The sequence below is a fragment of the Symphalangus syndactylus genome, chromosome 8, assembly GCF_028878055.3.
Source record: "Symphalangus syndactylus isolate Jambi chromosome 8, NHGRI_mSymSyn1-v2.1_pri, whole genome shotgun sequence".
Classification (NCBI taxonomy): Eukaryota; Metazoa; Chordata; class Mammalia; order Primates; family Hylobatidae; genus Symphalangus; species Symphalangus syndactylus.
Window position 1 is genome coordinate 76828638 of NC_072430.2, and position 16407 is coordinate 76845044.

The 16407-nt window shown below is 37.6% G+C and overlaps 1 protein-coding gene across 16 annotated transcripts in view; it reads left to right on the plus strand.

The window, feature by feature from the left end:
• The window catches only part of RAPGEF4 (Rap guanine nucleotide exchange factor 4), a 331009-nt gene that overhangs the window by 123630 nt on the left and 190972 nt on the right, over nt 1-16407 (plus strand). Inside the window, exon 1 of one of the 16 annotated variants that reach the window (XM_055289755.2) lies at nt 12706-12873. The exons of 14 other annotated variants lie outside the window; for them this stretch is intronic. In XM_055289755.2, the coding sequence (XP_055145730.1) occupies nt 12805-12873 (69 nt within the window). In that variant the 5' untranslated portion in view covers nt 12706-12804. Of the gene's footprint in view, nt 1-12705; nt 12874-16407 lie in introns of those variants that run through there. One more of the 16 variants, XM_055289756.2, reaches the window with a different exon arrangement.

Genomic DNA, 16407 nt, shown 5'->3' on the forward strand with positions numbered 1-16407 from the left:
CATGCATTTACTCAACAGATGTTTGTTGAGTAGCCCTCATGGTGAACCACGCTCTGTGCTAGACACTGGGAACATGGTCCTGCATTCTTGGGATTTCTGCTTTACTGTAGGAGACAGAGCCCTTCTCATACCAGGCCCAGCCCAGCCCCTGTGCTGGTGGGTCACAGGAGCAGACACATTCTGATGGGACTGATGTTTGGTCACAGGCAGCTTTTTCAGTCTGCTCCCCTGACTATGCCACTCCACAGATGCTCTGTGCTCCTCCCAGGCACTGCCGTTCCATCATGAGCTTCCAGCACATCTTTTTGGAATTGCCTGTTTGCATGTCTCTCCTTCCTCTGGAATGTCAGCAACCTGAGGATGAAATGGAGCTTAGTACAGTGTCCGGCATGTAGAAGGTGCCCAGTGGTTGTTTGATGAATTAATGGATGATTGAATACCATTCTGGCAAGAATTAGGAGCAAATATAAGAATTGGGGACATACAGGCCTCTTCTGGTCTCTTCGTTTCTAGGGGCAGTGTTCTTCCTTCTCTAGTTCCAGAGTTAGCGGTTGCAGGGTTGCCTCTTTAGACTGCAGGCACAGGTACAGAAGAGAAAATACAGCATTCTGAAGTTCTCACTGCTTTCTGGAACACAAGCTTGACACAGACTTCTTAACGCTGTCACAAATATCTTAATAGTGCTCCTAGGGTCACCCTGAGAGCAGACTATTTAGGGAAACAATATGAAAATGGTCTCGCGTGGCAGGGTGACTGTACCCAGATGCCAGAGGTGGTGACAGCATGGCTTCCCCAGCCTGTGCTCAGGCCCCTCCCGTTCCACCCTGCCACCGCCTGGCTCATGCTCTCAGCCTCCTCCTTGGCTCCTGCCCTGGGACATCTCGCCTGACCAGAAAGCCAGGACTGAAGGGGACAGCACGCATCGTGTGTGTTCCTGTGGGACACTGGGCTGAAGGTGGAAGTGGGAAGACCCTGAATGCTGAAGCAGGCAAGGTGCTTCATGTGGAGAAGAAAGCAGGTGGTTCTTTGAGGGCTTTATTGGTGGCCAGTACTGGTGGCTGGGGTCTAATCAGAGTCCCATTACCTTACTGGGACAAAATATTTAAAAGGGCAGGGACATAGTTTAGTTTCAGAGATTATATGAAACTTTTAAGAGACTATAATTATTTTTAAGATTATGTTATTCTGAAGGTGTAATCTACTTTAATAGGACCATGTGTTAGCCTTGTCCACCTTGGGACAACTCTGGTGGTCTTTCTCATTCTGTGGGCATGTTTATTTTCATGGTTATTGATTGGGGCCCATTGATGTGGTCCAATACACAATTATTTCATGAGTGGTGGTCATATCATACTCTGCTGACATTCTACTAGGGATCTCCACATCTCCCAACCCCTTACAGAAGGACTCTTAATCTCTGGGGTGGGCAGTAGCTTGCTGGGTTCCTTTTCATAATGGAAGACAAAGACTGAGAGTCTAGTTGGAAAGAAACTACCTTGGGTTTTAGTTGATTCTGTTATTGATTAGCAATTTTACCACTTAAAATGTACTCATGCTTGAGACACCCCAAATATGTTCTATAAATTCTAAACTCACGCACAGGGCACTTCTCCCTGAGCCAGTGTCCAATGACAGTGCAGTGACACCTGGTTCTAATCTTCTGAATCAAAAGTTAAGGTATACATTCTTCCCCCACCAGCCCCTTCTTGATGCTTTGCCTGTTAATTCACACTCAATCCCTTCTGTTGAGCTGGTAGTTTCATTTTTAGTACAGAAATCAAGTTTAATTAAAACTTACTTGCCATTTAAAATGATAATTTGTTTGGTTTAGCATTCTTAATTACCTTGAGTAATTTGCCTGTAGAGGCTCACATAATTCATTTGTTTGTTCAGAGTATTACTGTGTCATCTGCATATTTGGAAAGATACCACTTTAACGAAACACTGGGGTGGAGTCAGGGCACATGCTAAGGGGATGGTCTTTGCTAAGGGGGTGGTCTTTCCGCCCTAGTCTGTTTGTTCAGCTGGAAGATTTTTATCATCTTACAGAGTTTTCACAAGAGATCAAAGTTTTACAAAGCTTCAGTGTTAGAAAATCATTAGCAAGGAAGTGTCTGGGGGAGGGGTGGGAATATAGCATGTGTGAGCAGCCTTCCAGTCCAGCAAGAGGCTGCCTCCTCAGCACCCACTTCAGCTTCTTATAAGGAATGCAGGTACCAAGATATCTTCCTGCAGACTCAAGGGTGTATGTAATTGAATCATATTTCTAATGCATCAGAGGAGCTTACAATAAGTTAGAAGGCTCAATTAGTGAAAAAAAAGGTGATGTTGACTAAAGGTGACCATTTTAATAATTCTGAGTGTATTACAACCATTAATCAGTGTTAATAAATAGCCATCTGTAGCAGAGGGCTTTAGAAAACTTATATTGATAAATAGGTAAGAATAATGGCTGTTCTCCGGGAGCTTTTCTTTTTTTTTTTTTTTTTTTTTAGCAGAGAGGTATGAGGGATTTCTTTATAGTCTGGACAAGTTTGCCAGACAACTTGATTCAGTCAGTCTCTGATTTATCGATTTTATGTAATTCCAGAGCCTAGTCATTGGTTTACTGCCTAAACCTTAGAAACTGATTTATAGTTCTCACTATAAAAACCAATGTGACAGAACATAATAGAATACATTGCATTAGTTTAAATATCTCCAGCTTTCCTATTTCCTATAAACAAAATGCAGAAAACATTCTAATAAGAGCCCTTTATTAGTGTTAGTTACATACTAAAAGCATCTCTGAATGATGTGGCCAGAAGGCATATCTCAAAAAGGGAAAATTCTCTCTTTTTTACTCAGGGATTGTTTGTAGAGAAAGTGTATATCATATGGAATATCAGTAATGAAAGTAAAAGAATAACAGAGCCAGTTTTTGATGTTTGCACTACAATTTGGGGCAGTATGAGCAAGTCAGGAAGATTGCTCTCTTCAGGGCCTTGTTTAGCCTGCATCCTAATGTACTATCTTTGTACACGAAGGCACAGCCGCTGGTCCAACATTAATAGGACATGCCCTTTTCTGTCCTTTCTTGGTCAGAAAAGGTCCTTTCTTGGAAAAGACCTATCTTGATGCTTGGGAGACCTGCTTAGACCACTAAGATCTCTTAGTGACTGTGTGCCCTTGGGCAATTTGCTTCATTTTTCTGGACTCCAGTTTCCTTACCTGAAAATTGCTTGTCTGTACATGAATTAAACATTATCTAAGGTTATTCTTACTAAAATGCTGTGCTTTCAGTGGTGATGGATTGTCCTTGGTCCATGTGCCTCTCTACTGGTCTCCATGGATCCAGAGATAGGAGTTGGGGAAACCAGTTCCTGGAGTCATGGTGCAGTCAGAAGGCAAGGGTTAGAAGTAAGCAGACAGGCTCACAGGGGAATCAAGACCTTTGCCCTCTTCATGCTCTCAGTTTTGATGAGCCTGTGTAGCTAAGGATAGACTGGCCCTTTGATTTGACCTGACCCATGTTTTCTTCTATTTCCTACTTGGAGTGGAGGGCGTGGAGATGCTGAGAAGAATCTTAAAGATAAAAGCATCTGGAATATGATCTTGATGTCTAAAATAAAAATTTACTTTTGTTTGAAGGAAACAAAGGAAGAATTCTTTTCATCTTAAAAATTTCACTCAGAAAGAGAATCGTTACTTTTAAATGTCAATTTTTTTGCTTTAGTTAGGTTTGTAACATTTTTAAATTAAAAAGTAAAAATATTAGGCTGGGCGTGGTGGCTCATGCCTGTAATCCCAGCACTTTCGGAGGCCGAGGCGGGTGGATCACGAGGTCAGGAGATCGAGACCATCCTGGCTAACACAGTGAAACCCCGTCTCTACTAAAAATATTTAAAAATTAGCCAGGCGTGGTGGTGGGTGCCTGTAGTCCCAGCTACTTGGGAGGCTGAGGCAGGAGAATGGCATGAACCCGGGAGGCAGAGCTTGCAGTTAGCTGAGATCACGCCACTGCACTCCAGCCTGGGCGACAGAGCAAGACTCTGTCTCAAAAAAAAAAAAAAAAAAAAAAAAAAATTAACAAATATTATTTAAAATTCAAACAATATGCAAAAGATACAAAGTAAAGAAAAATTTTCTCCACTCCCACTAGCCAGATTATCTACTATTAACACTTTTATCTGTGTACTTCCAGACATTTTTCTATGGACACATCAATGTAATTATTATATATGTACCTCTTTTGTTGCTTTAAAAATTGAATTATTTGGATCTTCTCTCTTTTTTTCCTTATTAGTCTAACTAGCAGTCTATCTATCTTATTAATTCTTTCAAAGAACCAATTTCTGGTTTCAGTGATCTTTTGTATGATTTTTTGTGTGTTATTTTCATTCAGTTCAGCCCTGATTTTGGTTATTTCTTGTCTTCTGCTAGCTTTGGGGTTGGTTCACTCTTGCTTTTCTAGTTCCTTAAGGTGTGGTGTTAGGTTTTTAATTTGAGATCTTTCTAACATTTTGTTATGAGTGTTTAGCACTATAAACTTTTCTCTTAACATAGCTTTAGCTGTGTCCTAGAGATTCTGGTATGTTGTATCTTTGTTCTCGATAGTGTCAAAGAATTTCTTGATTTCTGCTTTAATTTCATTGTTTACTCAAAACTCATTCAGAAGCGGGTTAATTTCCATGTAATTGTATGGTTTTGAGTGATCTTCTTGGTATTGATTTCTGTTGTTATTGCACTGTGGTCTACGAGTGGTTGGTATGATTTGTTTTTTGAGTTTGCTGAGAATTGTTTTATGGCCAATTGTGTGGTCAATTTTAGAGTGTATGCTATGTGAAGATGAGAAGAATGTATGTTCTGTTGTTTTGGGGTGGAGAGTTCTGTAGCTGTCTGTTAGGCCTATTTGGTCAAGTATCAAGCGACTATAAAGACACATGCACATGTATGTTCATCGCAGCACTATTCACAATAGCAAAGACATGGAATCAACTTAAATGCCCATCAATGATAGACTGGAAAAAGAAAATGTGGTACATATACACCATGGAATACTACACAGCCATAAAAAAGAATGAGATAGTGTTCTTTGCAGCAACATGGTTGGAACTGGAGGTCATTATCCTAAGTGAACTAACACAGGAACAGAAAACCAAACACTGCCATGTTCTCTCTTATAAGTGGGAGCTAAACAATGAAAACACATGGACACAAAGAAGGGAACAACAGACACCAGGGCCTACTTAAAGTTGGAGGGTAGAAGGGTGGCGAGAGGGTGAAGATTAAAAAAGTACCTGTCGGGTACCATGCTTATTACCTGAGTGATGAAATAATATACACATCAAACTCCTGAGACTTGCAATTTATCTATAGAACAAACTTGTACATGTACCCTGAAACTAAAATAAAAGTTTTTAAAAATTGAATTATGCTGTAAATATGGTTATGCAAACTGACTTTTTACTTCAATGTCTTTCATGGATGTTTTGCCATGAATATTTATAGATCACAACAAGTTATGTGCTCATTAAAAATAACGCCTGGATTTGTTTGTGTAACTGTACAGACATATTAGATCATATATGAAAGCAGTAACTCTGCAGACAGTGTCACCACATTGTAGCACATTTCATCTTTCTATTTTAGGAATGTCAGTGAGGACTGGTCATATTCTAGGCATCCCAGTGTTACTTTCCCTGAACGTTTTCATAACATGAGCCCCAGGATGAAGATAACCTTCCTTATTCTTTCAGGTTATCTTCCTTAAGGCTTCTTAAGCTATTTTGATGAATTGTCAATTTTGATGAATTGTCAATAAGTTGATCTGATATGTAACCCTTCTCAGATTTTATATTTAGATTTGTTTAACTTTACTTAACACTTATATAGTGCTTACTTGTATCAGGTAGAGTTTTAAACACATCAAATTTAAACTCATTTAATCTTTCTAACAACTATATGAGATAGGTATTACTAGTGTTACCCTGTTTCAATTTCCTTGTGATTCTTCTATATAAAAAATCATGTTATCTGCAAATAATGGGAATCTTACTTCTTTCTTTCTAATCTTTATGCCTTTGACTTATTTTTCCTGCCTTGTCACACTGGCAAGGACCACCAGCACAGGGGTGAATAGAAGTGGTAATAATAGACATCCTTTCCTTGTCATTGATCTTACGGGAAAATCATTCAATATTTCATCATTAAATATTATTTTTAACTGTATATTAAAGAAATATATTTTTATTTTTAATTTGATTAGAGTTTTTTAAAAAATCACACATCGATATTAAATGTTGTCAAATGCTGTTTCTGAACATATTAGTAAGAGCCACATGTTTGTTCTCTTTTATTCTAGTGATATGGTGCATTACATGGGTTGATTTTTAAATGTTAAAACAGTGTTACATTCCTGAAATAAACTCTACTTGTTATGTAAAAACTCCATTATGTAAAAAGAATGATTGTCCTTTTTATTGATATATATATTGCTAGCTTTGATTTGCTGATATTTGCTGTAATTGTTAAGGATGTTTGTGTCTATGTTCATAACAATTTTTTTCTTATAGTATTTTTATCAGATTTTGGTATCAGGATTATGCTGGCTTCATAAAATGAGTTGGGGATTGTCCCATCCTCCTTCATTTTCTGAAGAAGTCATGTAGGATTGATATTATTTTTTCCATAAATATTTGATAGAATACCATGAAATCATTTGTACTGGAGTTTTCTTTATGAGGATTTTGGTAACACATTCAATTGCTTTAATAGATATGGCACTATTAAAGATTTTTAATTTCATCTTGTGTCAATTTTGGTAAGTTGTATTCTTGAAGGAACTTGTCTGTTTTATCTAAGCATTGAAATGTATTGACATAGAGTTGTTTATTATAGTTATTATCTTTTCAGTGTATCAGGATTTGCAGATACACTGCAAAGAACCAACTTTGGTTTTTTTTTTAATGTTTTTGTTTTATAGTTATAAAATTCATCTCTTTTGTCTGGTGATACTCTATTGCCTTCAAATCTAATTATAGGATATTAATATAGCTACTGTGGCTTTCTTATGCTTTCTCTTTTCATGATGTATATTTTTCCAAGCTTTTATTTTCTAACTATCTGTTTCTTTGTATATAAAAGGTATAGAGAACATATAGATGAATTTTGCTTTTTTTATCCATTCTGACAATTTCTGTTTTTAATTGGAGTGTTTAGTCCATTTACATTTAATGTAACTATTTATATGATTGGATTTAGGTTTATCATTTTGCTATTTTTGTTGTTGTTGTTGTTCCTTCTGCTTTTTTATTCCTCTCTCTTCCTTTCTTGCCTTATTTTGGATTAATTAATTTTTTTTATAGAATTCTACATTAGTTTGGTTCCCTAGGAAGCAGATACCAAGACTGAGTTATAAGTACAAGAGCTTTATTGGGTGCAATGCCAACAAAAATAAAGAGGAGAAAGAGAGAGAGTTTGTTACCTGTGAAAGGGGCAGAAGGAATGAGGATGAAAGAGAAAGAGCCTCAGACTGCAGCACAGTTTTGAGAATGTCTCTGCAAGCCCGATGGAGTGTATTGATGCAAAAATTGCTTGTAAACAAGTTTTGCATTGGGCAGAAATGATGGCCCTCCCTACCATGCTTATCATTGACTAACTTTAAAGAACATAGCTTTGATTCACTCACAATAGATCTAAAAATCACTGCAGTTGGATGCTGTCAGCTAGCTGCACTCTTCACAGCTTATTGGCAAGTTTCTTCTAGAAGGGAGATCCTTCTAGAAGTAGATCTTTTACTTCTAGAAGTAGGCACCTTCATGGCTGCCACAAATTCCATTTTAATTTTTCCATTGGCTTTTCAATTGTATTTCTTTGCATTAATTTTTAATGGTTGCTCTGGGGATTACCACATCTATTAACTTTTCACATTCCACTTAGAATTCATATTGTACTGCTTCATGTCAAATACTGAACCTGGAAATGGTATAATTCCATTTATTGCCCCCCCATGCTTTATGTTATTGTTGATGATATTACGCCTATTTATGTTATAAACTCCAAAATACAGTGTTAGAATTTTTATTTCAATGGTTGCCTGTAATACAAGTAATATTTTTAAGTAATATTTTTAAAGTGTGTGCATGTCTGTCTGTTTTTCATATTTCCCCACATATTGACATTTCCAGTGATCTTCTTTCCTTCCTATAGATCTGGCTAACCATCTGGTGTCTTTTCTCTTCATCCTGGAGAGCTTTCTTCAATGTTTCAAGTAATGCAGGTCTGCTGGAGATTAAGTGTCTTAGGTTTTGTTTTTCTGAGAATGTCTTCATTGGCCTCCAATGTTGAAGAATATTTTTGTTGGATATAGAATTCTAGCTTGACAAGTGTTGTTTTCCTGTTGGTATTTTAATGATATCATTCCATTATCTTCTATTCTCCGTGAATTTTGATGGAAAGTTACTACTAACATAGTTTTCTCTTATATGTAGTATGCCATTTTCCCCCAGTTCTTTTAAGTTTCTCTCTCTATCTTTGAATTTTAATAGTTTGAATATGATGTGCCTTGGCATGGGTTTTTGTTTTGTTTTGTTTTTTATTAATCTGATTTGGGGTTTGCTGAGAATCTTGAATTTTTAAGTTTATATCTGTTTTTTAACCGAATTTTGGAAAATTTGAGTTATTATTTCTTTAAATATTTTTTCTGTCTATTCTCTGTCTTCTTGTCCTTCTGGAATTCCAGTTATACATATGCTGTTATATCCTATTGATCCCTAAGGCCTTCTTCATTAAAAAGAATTTTCTCTGTTCTTCAGATTGGTTAATTTCTATTGTTCTATCCTTAAGTTCACTGACATGTTTTATTATTATTTTTCCAATCTGTTGTTGGGTGGATTCAGTGAATTTTTTTCAGATACTGTGTTTTTTAGTTCTAGAATTTTCACTTGGTACTTTTTAATAACTTGTACTTCTCTGCTGAGATTTCTTTTATGCCCTTGAGCACTTAGTTATAATAGTTGCTTTAAAGTCTTTGTCTGTTAATTCTAATATCTGAATTATCTCAGAGTTGGTCTCTTTTGGTTGGTTTCTTTTGAGGATGGGTTCTATTTTTTTGTGTCTTTGCATGTGTAGTAATTTTGGAATGTACTCTGGACATTGTGAGTGATATATCACAGAGATTCTGAATACCGTCATATGCCTTTAAAGAGTATTGATTTTCTGTTTTTGCAGGCAGTTAACTTGGCAAAACTCAAATTCCAATTTTGTCTTCCCTGAGACAGCAGCAGACATCTCTGTTCAGTTCTTTCTCCTTAACTGAGTGGCTTGGAATCTGCTTCCCATATATATAGTATTGGGATCAGTCAGAGATTTGGTCAGATCTCATGTAGTCAATCTGGGGCTTTCCCTCTGTGGCTGTCTTCTCTCTAGGATTTCCTCCTTTATTTTCTAGCTGCTATCATGTCCCTGAACTCTGTCCTCTGATTCCTCAACCAGGAAGACTACAGGATTTTATCTGACTCTGGCCACACTGTGGAACTGACTGGGCCTTGTCCTTAGATGAAAAGTTATAAAAATCGGGTAATTTATCAAGTGCCATTCTTCTAAGTGTCAGCCCTCCCCCCTTTATTTCTGCTTGTTCTCAGTCATTCTCCACTGCCTTCAGATAATTTTGTTATTGTTTTTAAATATTTTATCCAGGACTTATAATTGTTATCTGTGGAAGAGCTGGCCTGATATGAATTACTTTCATGACCAGAAGCAGAACTCTATTATCCCACTTTACAGGTGAATTTAAAATATGCACATGCACACACACACACACACACACACACAGAGCAAGTCTTAGTACTTTACCCAAGGTCATACAGCTGGTAAGTGGCAGAACCATGATTTGAAGACAGGCAAATCCAAGTCTTAGGATTTCTTCCAATGGGAGCTTTTAATGGTGTGAATTTTCAGGATAATGGAAGGAAGTCTACAAAATATTCTGGAACTTATGGGGCCTTATGGTGTCAATTCCTTATGCACCGGACTCATCCCAAGATCTCATTACTCAGTGGATACTTCATATGTCTTTGGGTGTATACAATATTTGAGACACAAGTTTATATACAGGTTGCATTCAAGGGTCATGAGCTCTTGGTTAACTACAAAGTAGATCTTTAGTTAGGAAAATCCCTATTTTCAGAGTCCTGTGATCTTGGCTTGGGCCATCTTACATAGAAACTGGTGAAATAGGCCAGGCACCTTGGTTCATGCCCATAATCCCCGCCCTTTGGGAGGCTGAGGCGGGAGGATCACTTGAGCCCAGGAGTTTGAGACCAGCCTGTGAAACATGGCAAAACCCCATGTGTACAAAAAGTACAAAAATTAGCCAGGCGTGGTGGCATGCCTGCAGTCCCAGATACCTGGGAGGCTGAGGTGGGAAGATCATTTGAGCCCTGGAGAGTCTGAGGCTGCAGTGAGCCATGACCTATGGCTGTACTCCAGCCTGAGTGACAGAGCAAGACCCTGTCTCAAAAAAAAAAAAAAAGGAAACTGGTGAAGTTTATTATGTGATTCTTTTAGTGACTAAAATAAAGAGAACTTTTAGAGGAAGGTAATATCCACAGTAATGTAATGAACATATATGAGTTATTTGTTGAAAACACTCAGAACCACAGTTATGGATAAATAGTAAACTTTTAAAAATGTAATTTAGCTGATGTGAGTCATGACTTTCAAAGCCTAACAACAAGACCAGGCTTGAGCAATTCTTGTTTTTGAGTTTATGCTCCTTCTTGACTGTTTCCCTTTTTCTCATCTAGCCTAAGTCAGTTGGAATTAACATTCATCCAATTATTTATTTCATCTTATTCCTCTTACCCCTTGATTTTATCTTTATGATGTATTTTTAAAGTCTGGCTTGCTCTTTTTGATTTTGTCATAGTTCATAAGCTGATTTGTAGAGTAGTGAAATCTTGTTCATGTATGTTACTTTCAAACTGAAGGAGAAGGCCTGTGTATGTGCTCCTGGACTTCTCTCAGCATCCCAAACCACTGCTCAGATACCATACTCCAGTGACCGGCCCATAAAGAGCAGGGACTCAATACTTGATTGATTGATGGTTCTGAATGCCAGCCAGTCATTTCTGGGAAGGTGGGCTTATCTTCCCAGTGAAATAAAACTGAGTCATTGAAGGCCATGATAAAGATTTTGGCTTTCATCCTAAGAGTAATGGGAAGCTATGCAGAGTTTTAAGCAGCCGAGTGACAAGCCCAGATTTAAATTTTTAAAATAATCTCTCTGGATGTTTGTGGAACAGTTAAGTATAACCAAGTTTTAGAGCATAGAAATCAATATATGTTTTTAAAGTTTACCCAAGTGATATAATCTAAGAAGAAATGATACCCTGAATAGTCTCTAACCAGCCCTCTCAAGTTTGTTCTCCTGACTGAAATTCTGAAAAACGCTGAGAAGCATAAAGTTTGAGATTGCCTTTTTCTGTTTTTGGGGGGCGCGGTTGGGGAAGAACCTGAAATGTGAGTATTTAGCACTTCTGATGAGACATTTTATTTTATAATGAAAAATTGAAGAAATGTAGATATCAAGGATTAGGGAAATGAATATATAAAGCTATTAAAAATGACAAGTCTGTATTTTATGCCTACGTGAAAATGGGTTAAATTTGTTAATTTTAATAAGCAAAATTTAAAATGCAATAACATGTTTAAAATTATGAAAACGATCATGTATTCCCGTAACAAAATACACAAAAATAGAGATGAAACTTGGTATGCTTTGTTATCCACCAAATTCTGTTGCTTAAAAGTTGTTTAAAAGTCTTGCTGAATAAAATGAGAAAATAAACCTAATATTACTTCAGTAATCATTGTAAATCTGAGTTTAAAAAGCATTGAGATGCTGCTAAGGCAGCAACATTTTCAAGAGATTAAAAACTTTCATATGAAAATGTACTCTGATATATTTCCTCTTCCCAAACATTTGTGGAGGTTGAGAAAATTTTAAACATGTTTTAAAGAAAGGAATTGACAGCTCATGAATTAAATACAGCCTTTAGCTCCTGCTTCAGCTGCTGTTTGTTGATAGCAGGTTGCAACAAGGTTAATAATGATTTGTTTGATGGATCTCCCCAAATTTTTATAGCATTTTATGCTTCTTGTATGGAACTTGCTAAGTCATAGCACTCAATATAGCTCATTAAAATAAACATTTAAGCATGTGTGTATAAAACAAATATTGGTGGAAAAAGGAAGAGATTTCTCAGAAAGAGTACCCTGAAGGTAAAGTGCACCCTGGGCAGTAAGGTGAAGTATCAAGTTGCTCTGTTTTTATAAATAGTGTTGATTCTGAATTCTGGGCTGAAAAACTGGTAAATGACAGCTCTCTCTAGTATTTCCTGAGGCCATCTACTGTTTTCGAGCATAAATCATAAATGTACCTTTGAACTAAGACAGTCTCGCTGGACCTATCCTTTTGCGACTCTGACTTCCAGTCTCAATGGAATATTGAAGAGGAGGCTCGGTAGAATAAACAGTGGAATCCTTGTCTGGGAGTGACTGCCTGGCAATTGTTTCATGGAAAACAGGGAGGGGTGGGGGACAACAACCCTGCTCTGTTCACTGGCTCTTTAATTTAGATTACCAATGATAAAGCCTAGGCTACGGCTAAAGAAAGGTAGGATGCATACGCAGAAACATTAGTGCTAATATGCTGCAGAAAAGCCAAGACAAATCAGTCCAGCTCTCATACATCACTAAGGGAGAAGCTGATTGCAACTTGACCATGTGCCTGAGTAGTCCCGTCAGTGAGAAGAGGAGAACATGGATTTAAAAAAACTAGAATGTACCCCTAGGGCTCCTGCCGTGGTGGACCTGGGAGAAGTGTCTGGTGTAAGTTTCAGCTTGTTTTATCCATGTATTTAGCAGTGTGTTCACATATACAGGGAGCTTGTTTCTCTTCTCTGTGTTTTCATGGAAGCCTCAAGCATGTTTATTTACAGTAGTAGACTTCATTTTGTATAAATGTAATATCAACCTAATAAAGTTCTTAACAGAGAACCGTTTAACCCAGTGTTTATCCAGGAGAGAAATGTAAAAAAAGTAATGGTTGTCATAACTGTCTGCAGGAAGCCTGTGGGTGAGTTTTGTTTATTTGGGTTTTTTTTTTTTTTTTTTTTTGGGTTTTGTTTTACGGGGAAGTGAAGGGTTGGAGGAGTAGATTTGAAATGAAAAACTCAGTTATTTGGCAATTGTTTTTTTAAAAAATGTATCTGTCACCCAGCATTTCACTCCTCCTGTGGTCTTTTGTTTTGAAAACTATGTTTAAATATGTAAAGCCAGCCTGCTAGAAACGCATTATATTTTATGACTGGGATGTTTGTATTGTTTCATATCTGTTATTAGACAAAATAATCATAAAGGGTGTTTTCTATGGACCTTTTTATATTCCAAAATTAAGTACAGATGGTAATTTTCAGCAGTTTTAAAAATTTGTCAATTATTTAATTTAGCATCACTTAAGCATCTGCACAAGGAGAAAGCTGAGATGGTACAGAAACTGAATGAGCATTGATTGCTAGTCTGAATTGCATCTTTAAAGTTTTTGCCTCAAATCTCTGATTTCACAGTTTATTTTTACCAAATTAGATTATCATATTTCATTATCGAGACTATGAATGGGTGGAACTCTCTGAGATATCCTACATTTCCCGTTAGAACAGGGCTTAAAGCGCCTGCTGATTGTTGCTCTGAGGGAAATTCTCATGCCGGCTCACCAAGAAGATTGCTTAAATAATGCATGGGCAAGAGCGAAGCAAGATGGAATTTATGGCCCAGACAGTGTGATCAGGCTTTTGTTCAGAGGAGACACTACTTAAGTGTGAGCATACAGCATACACTGAGGCTCAGGGGAAGGGTACAACTGAATGAAATTAGTGACCACATGATGCTGTCCACATGCTATTTCAAAACAAGCCTTAAAACAGTCTATTGATCCTATAGTGTGGTTAGAGGGAGGGAAAAGGGGGTATCTTGAAGTGCCAGTTGCAGATAGAATCCCCTGACTGAAAATTCCATGGGGCAGACACAGAAAGTGAATGCTATACCAGGAAGATGGTGTCCCTGCTGAGCCTAGGTGTTTGACTGATGAAATGTAGTATGGCAGTCTTGTTAGGAAAGAATAAACCTTGACCAAACTGCAGGGTTCTATACACTATGTCTTCCATCTTGTCCTAATTAGAGGAATATGTCTGCTGAATCTTAATCTGTTTAATTGTTGATAGAGCAGGCATGTGATTTGCTATAAATACACATGAGCATTCATTTCTGAAATAATGGCTGTTGCCAAATATATTAGACCGACAGGAGTGCTGGACTAGGGAAGCTGTGCTGAATAGTTGAGTTTTGGAGGTAATGGACCAGTTGAGAATCACTGCACAGCTGGGCCAGCAGCTGCACCCAGTGCTCTGTCAAGTTTGGCCTCTAATTTCCTTGAACTTGTCCTTGTTTGCCAAAATGATGCACGTAGCAAGAACTTGCTTTAAATGAGCCCACTGCCAGCAAAAAAGACCCTTTTCAAAGAGTCTTTGTCAAAGTGTGTTGTCAACAGCGGCAATGGCCAAATGAGGTATTGATTAGGCGATGGGAAGTTTGAATAATCACAAAAATAAAAACCAAAAACAAAGTGGTAGAATGAGGTAAGCTGGCAGGAGATCAGAGTACATTAAAAGGCAGCATTGGGTCATCACTGTCCTAACTAAAGGACATATGGAAAAATCCCATAATAATATCCAGCAATAATTATCTTGTAGTTAGGAAAAAATAAATCGGCCCCTGCAGTTTGGAAGGCAGCCCAGTAATCTCAATGCCTTTTTTCTTAACAGTGTATTGTTCTGATATTCTTTGGGACTGGGTCAGAAGGAAGTGTCAGAGAGAGCATTTTATATTAAGAAGCATCCTATGAGTAAGTAGTACAATTAGTGGCAAGCTGAGCAGAGACAGCAGCAAGGGCTCACCTTCCATTCTCTGGTCCCAACTTCAGCAAGTGTTTATTTAGCATTTGCTGTGTATCTAGCATGTTCTAGATACATGCTGTAACGAACTAGATTAAAAACTCTTTGAGAGCAGACACTTGGATTTATACGTTTCTCTTATAAATCCTATCTCTTGAAAACTATTGCCCTTGATATGGTAACGGCAAGTCTGTCTAGTTCCTTGACTTTAAAGGTATTAAATATTAAACGCTTGTTATGGAGATGCTTAATTTTTCTGTTGCAACACAGATCACCCTCCCTCTTCAGATTTGAGGGCTAGTGACTTGAACACTTGCAAGTTAGGTGGTTTGGGACAAAATACCTAATCTCTTGGGAGAGGCAGTTTCCTCCTTTGTGAAATGAAGAAAGTAACATTCATCATGCAGAAATTAAGAGAAGAGATGTACCTGCCCTCACAGGATATAGCAGTATCATTTACCCCGTGGACTGAGTGTGCAGTGGAGCACAGGGGAGGTGGGGGACTGAGCAGGATGGCAGGAAAGCTGGCTAGGAGAGTGGAACAGTACCTTTGATAAGAATATGACCTGAGACAGGATGGTGCCCGTGGGAATGAGGGGGAAAGGATGAATCTGAAATATGTTTCAAAGGGGAACATGACAGAATATGGCAGCAGATTTTATTAAAATGGGGTGACAAAGAAGAAAGAATCATAGTGAGGAGTGAGCAAATGATGGTTTATGATTATGGCAAAGTCTAATGCGTGTGTGTGTGTGTGTGTTCTCTAAAAATAAAAAAGCTAAAACAATACAATATTTCAGGGACTTATGAACTAAGAAAAGTAAGAGAGAGGAGGAAATTGGAGTGTTCTAGTTAACTTATATAAAGGGAAAGGGAAAAATCAATAATAAACCAATAATATAGAGCTATTGCTGACAATAGAATGAGAATTCAAAGGAATTGCTTAAAATGGCAAATCTATGTTTGGAGTTTTTCCCAGACAAGACCCACAATCATCAAATAATAAGGCTGTTCTGCAATCTTGGAACTTATTTAAGTTTTCCTGAGTTAAAAAATGCCACTGAGGGGATACAAATAGTGTCAGGGTTGGGAAGAAAAAAGAGCATGAGGAATGGAAATTCTCAAAATAGCTGGGTTTTAAAGAGGAAATGGGAGCCAAAAGATGGCTAGTCAACCTTTCAGAACATAACCATTCATTATGATTTGTCAGAAAGTTTGGCAACTGTTATTCCCTAAATAACTTATTGTGATTTTTAAGGAAATTCAAGCAAGAATCAAAATTATACCAAACTCCCAACTGGCAAAAAGGTTGTCTTCCACAAGTTCATTTGCAAGCCCTTTATAGGAGTGATATTGTAAACATATTTAAGCTCCTTTTAAAAAGTCTACCCAACCCACCCTAGGGTCAAAGTCA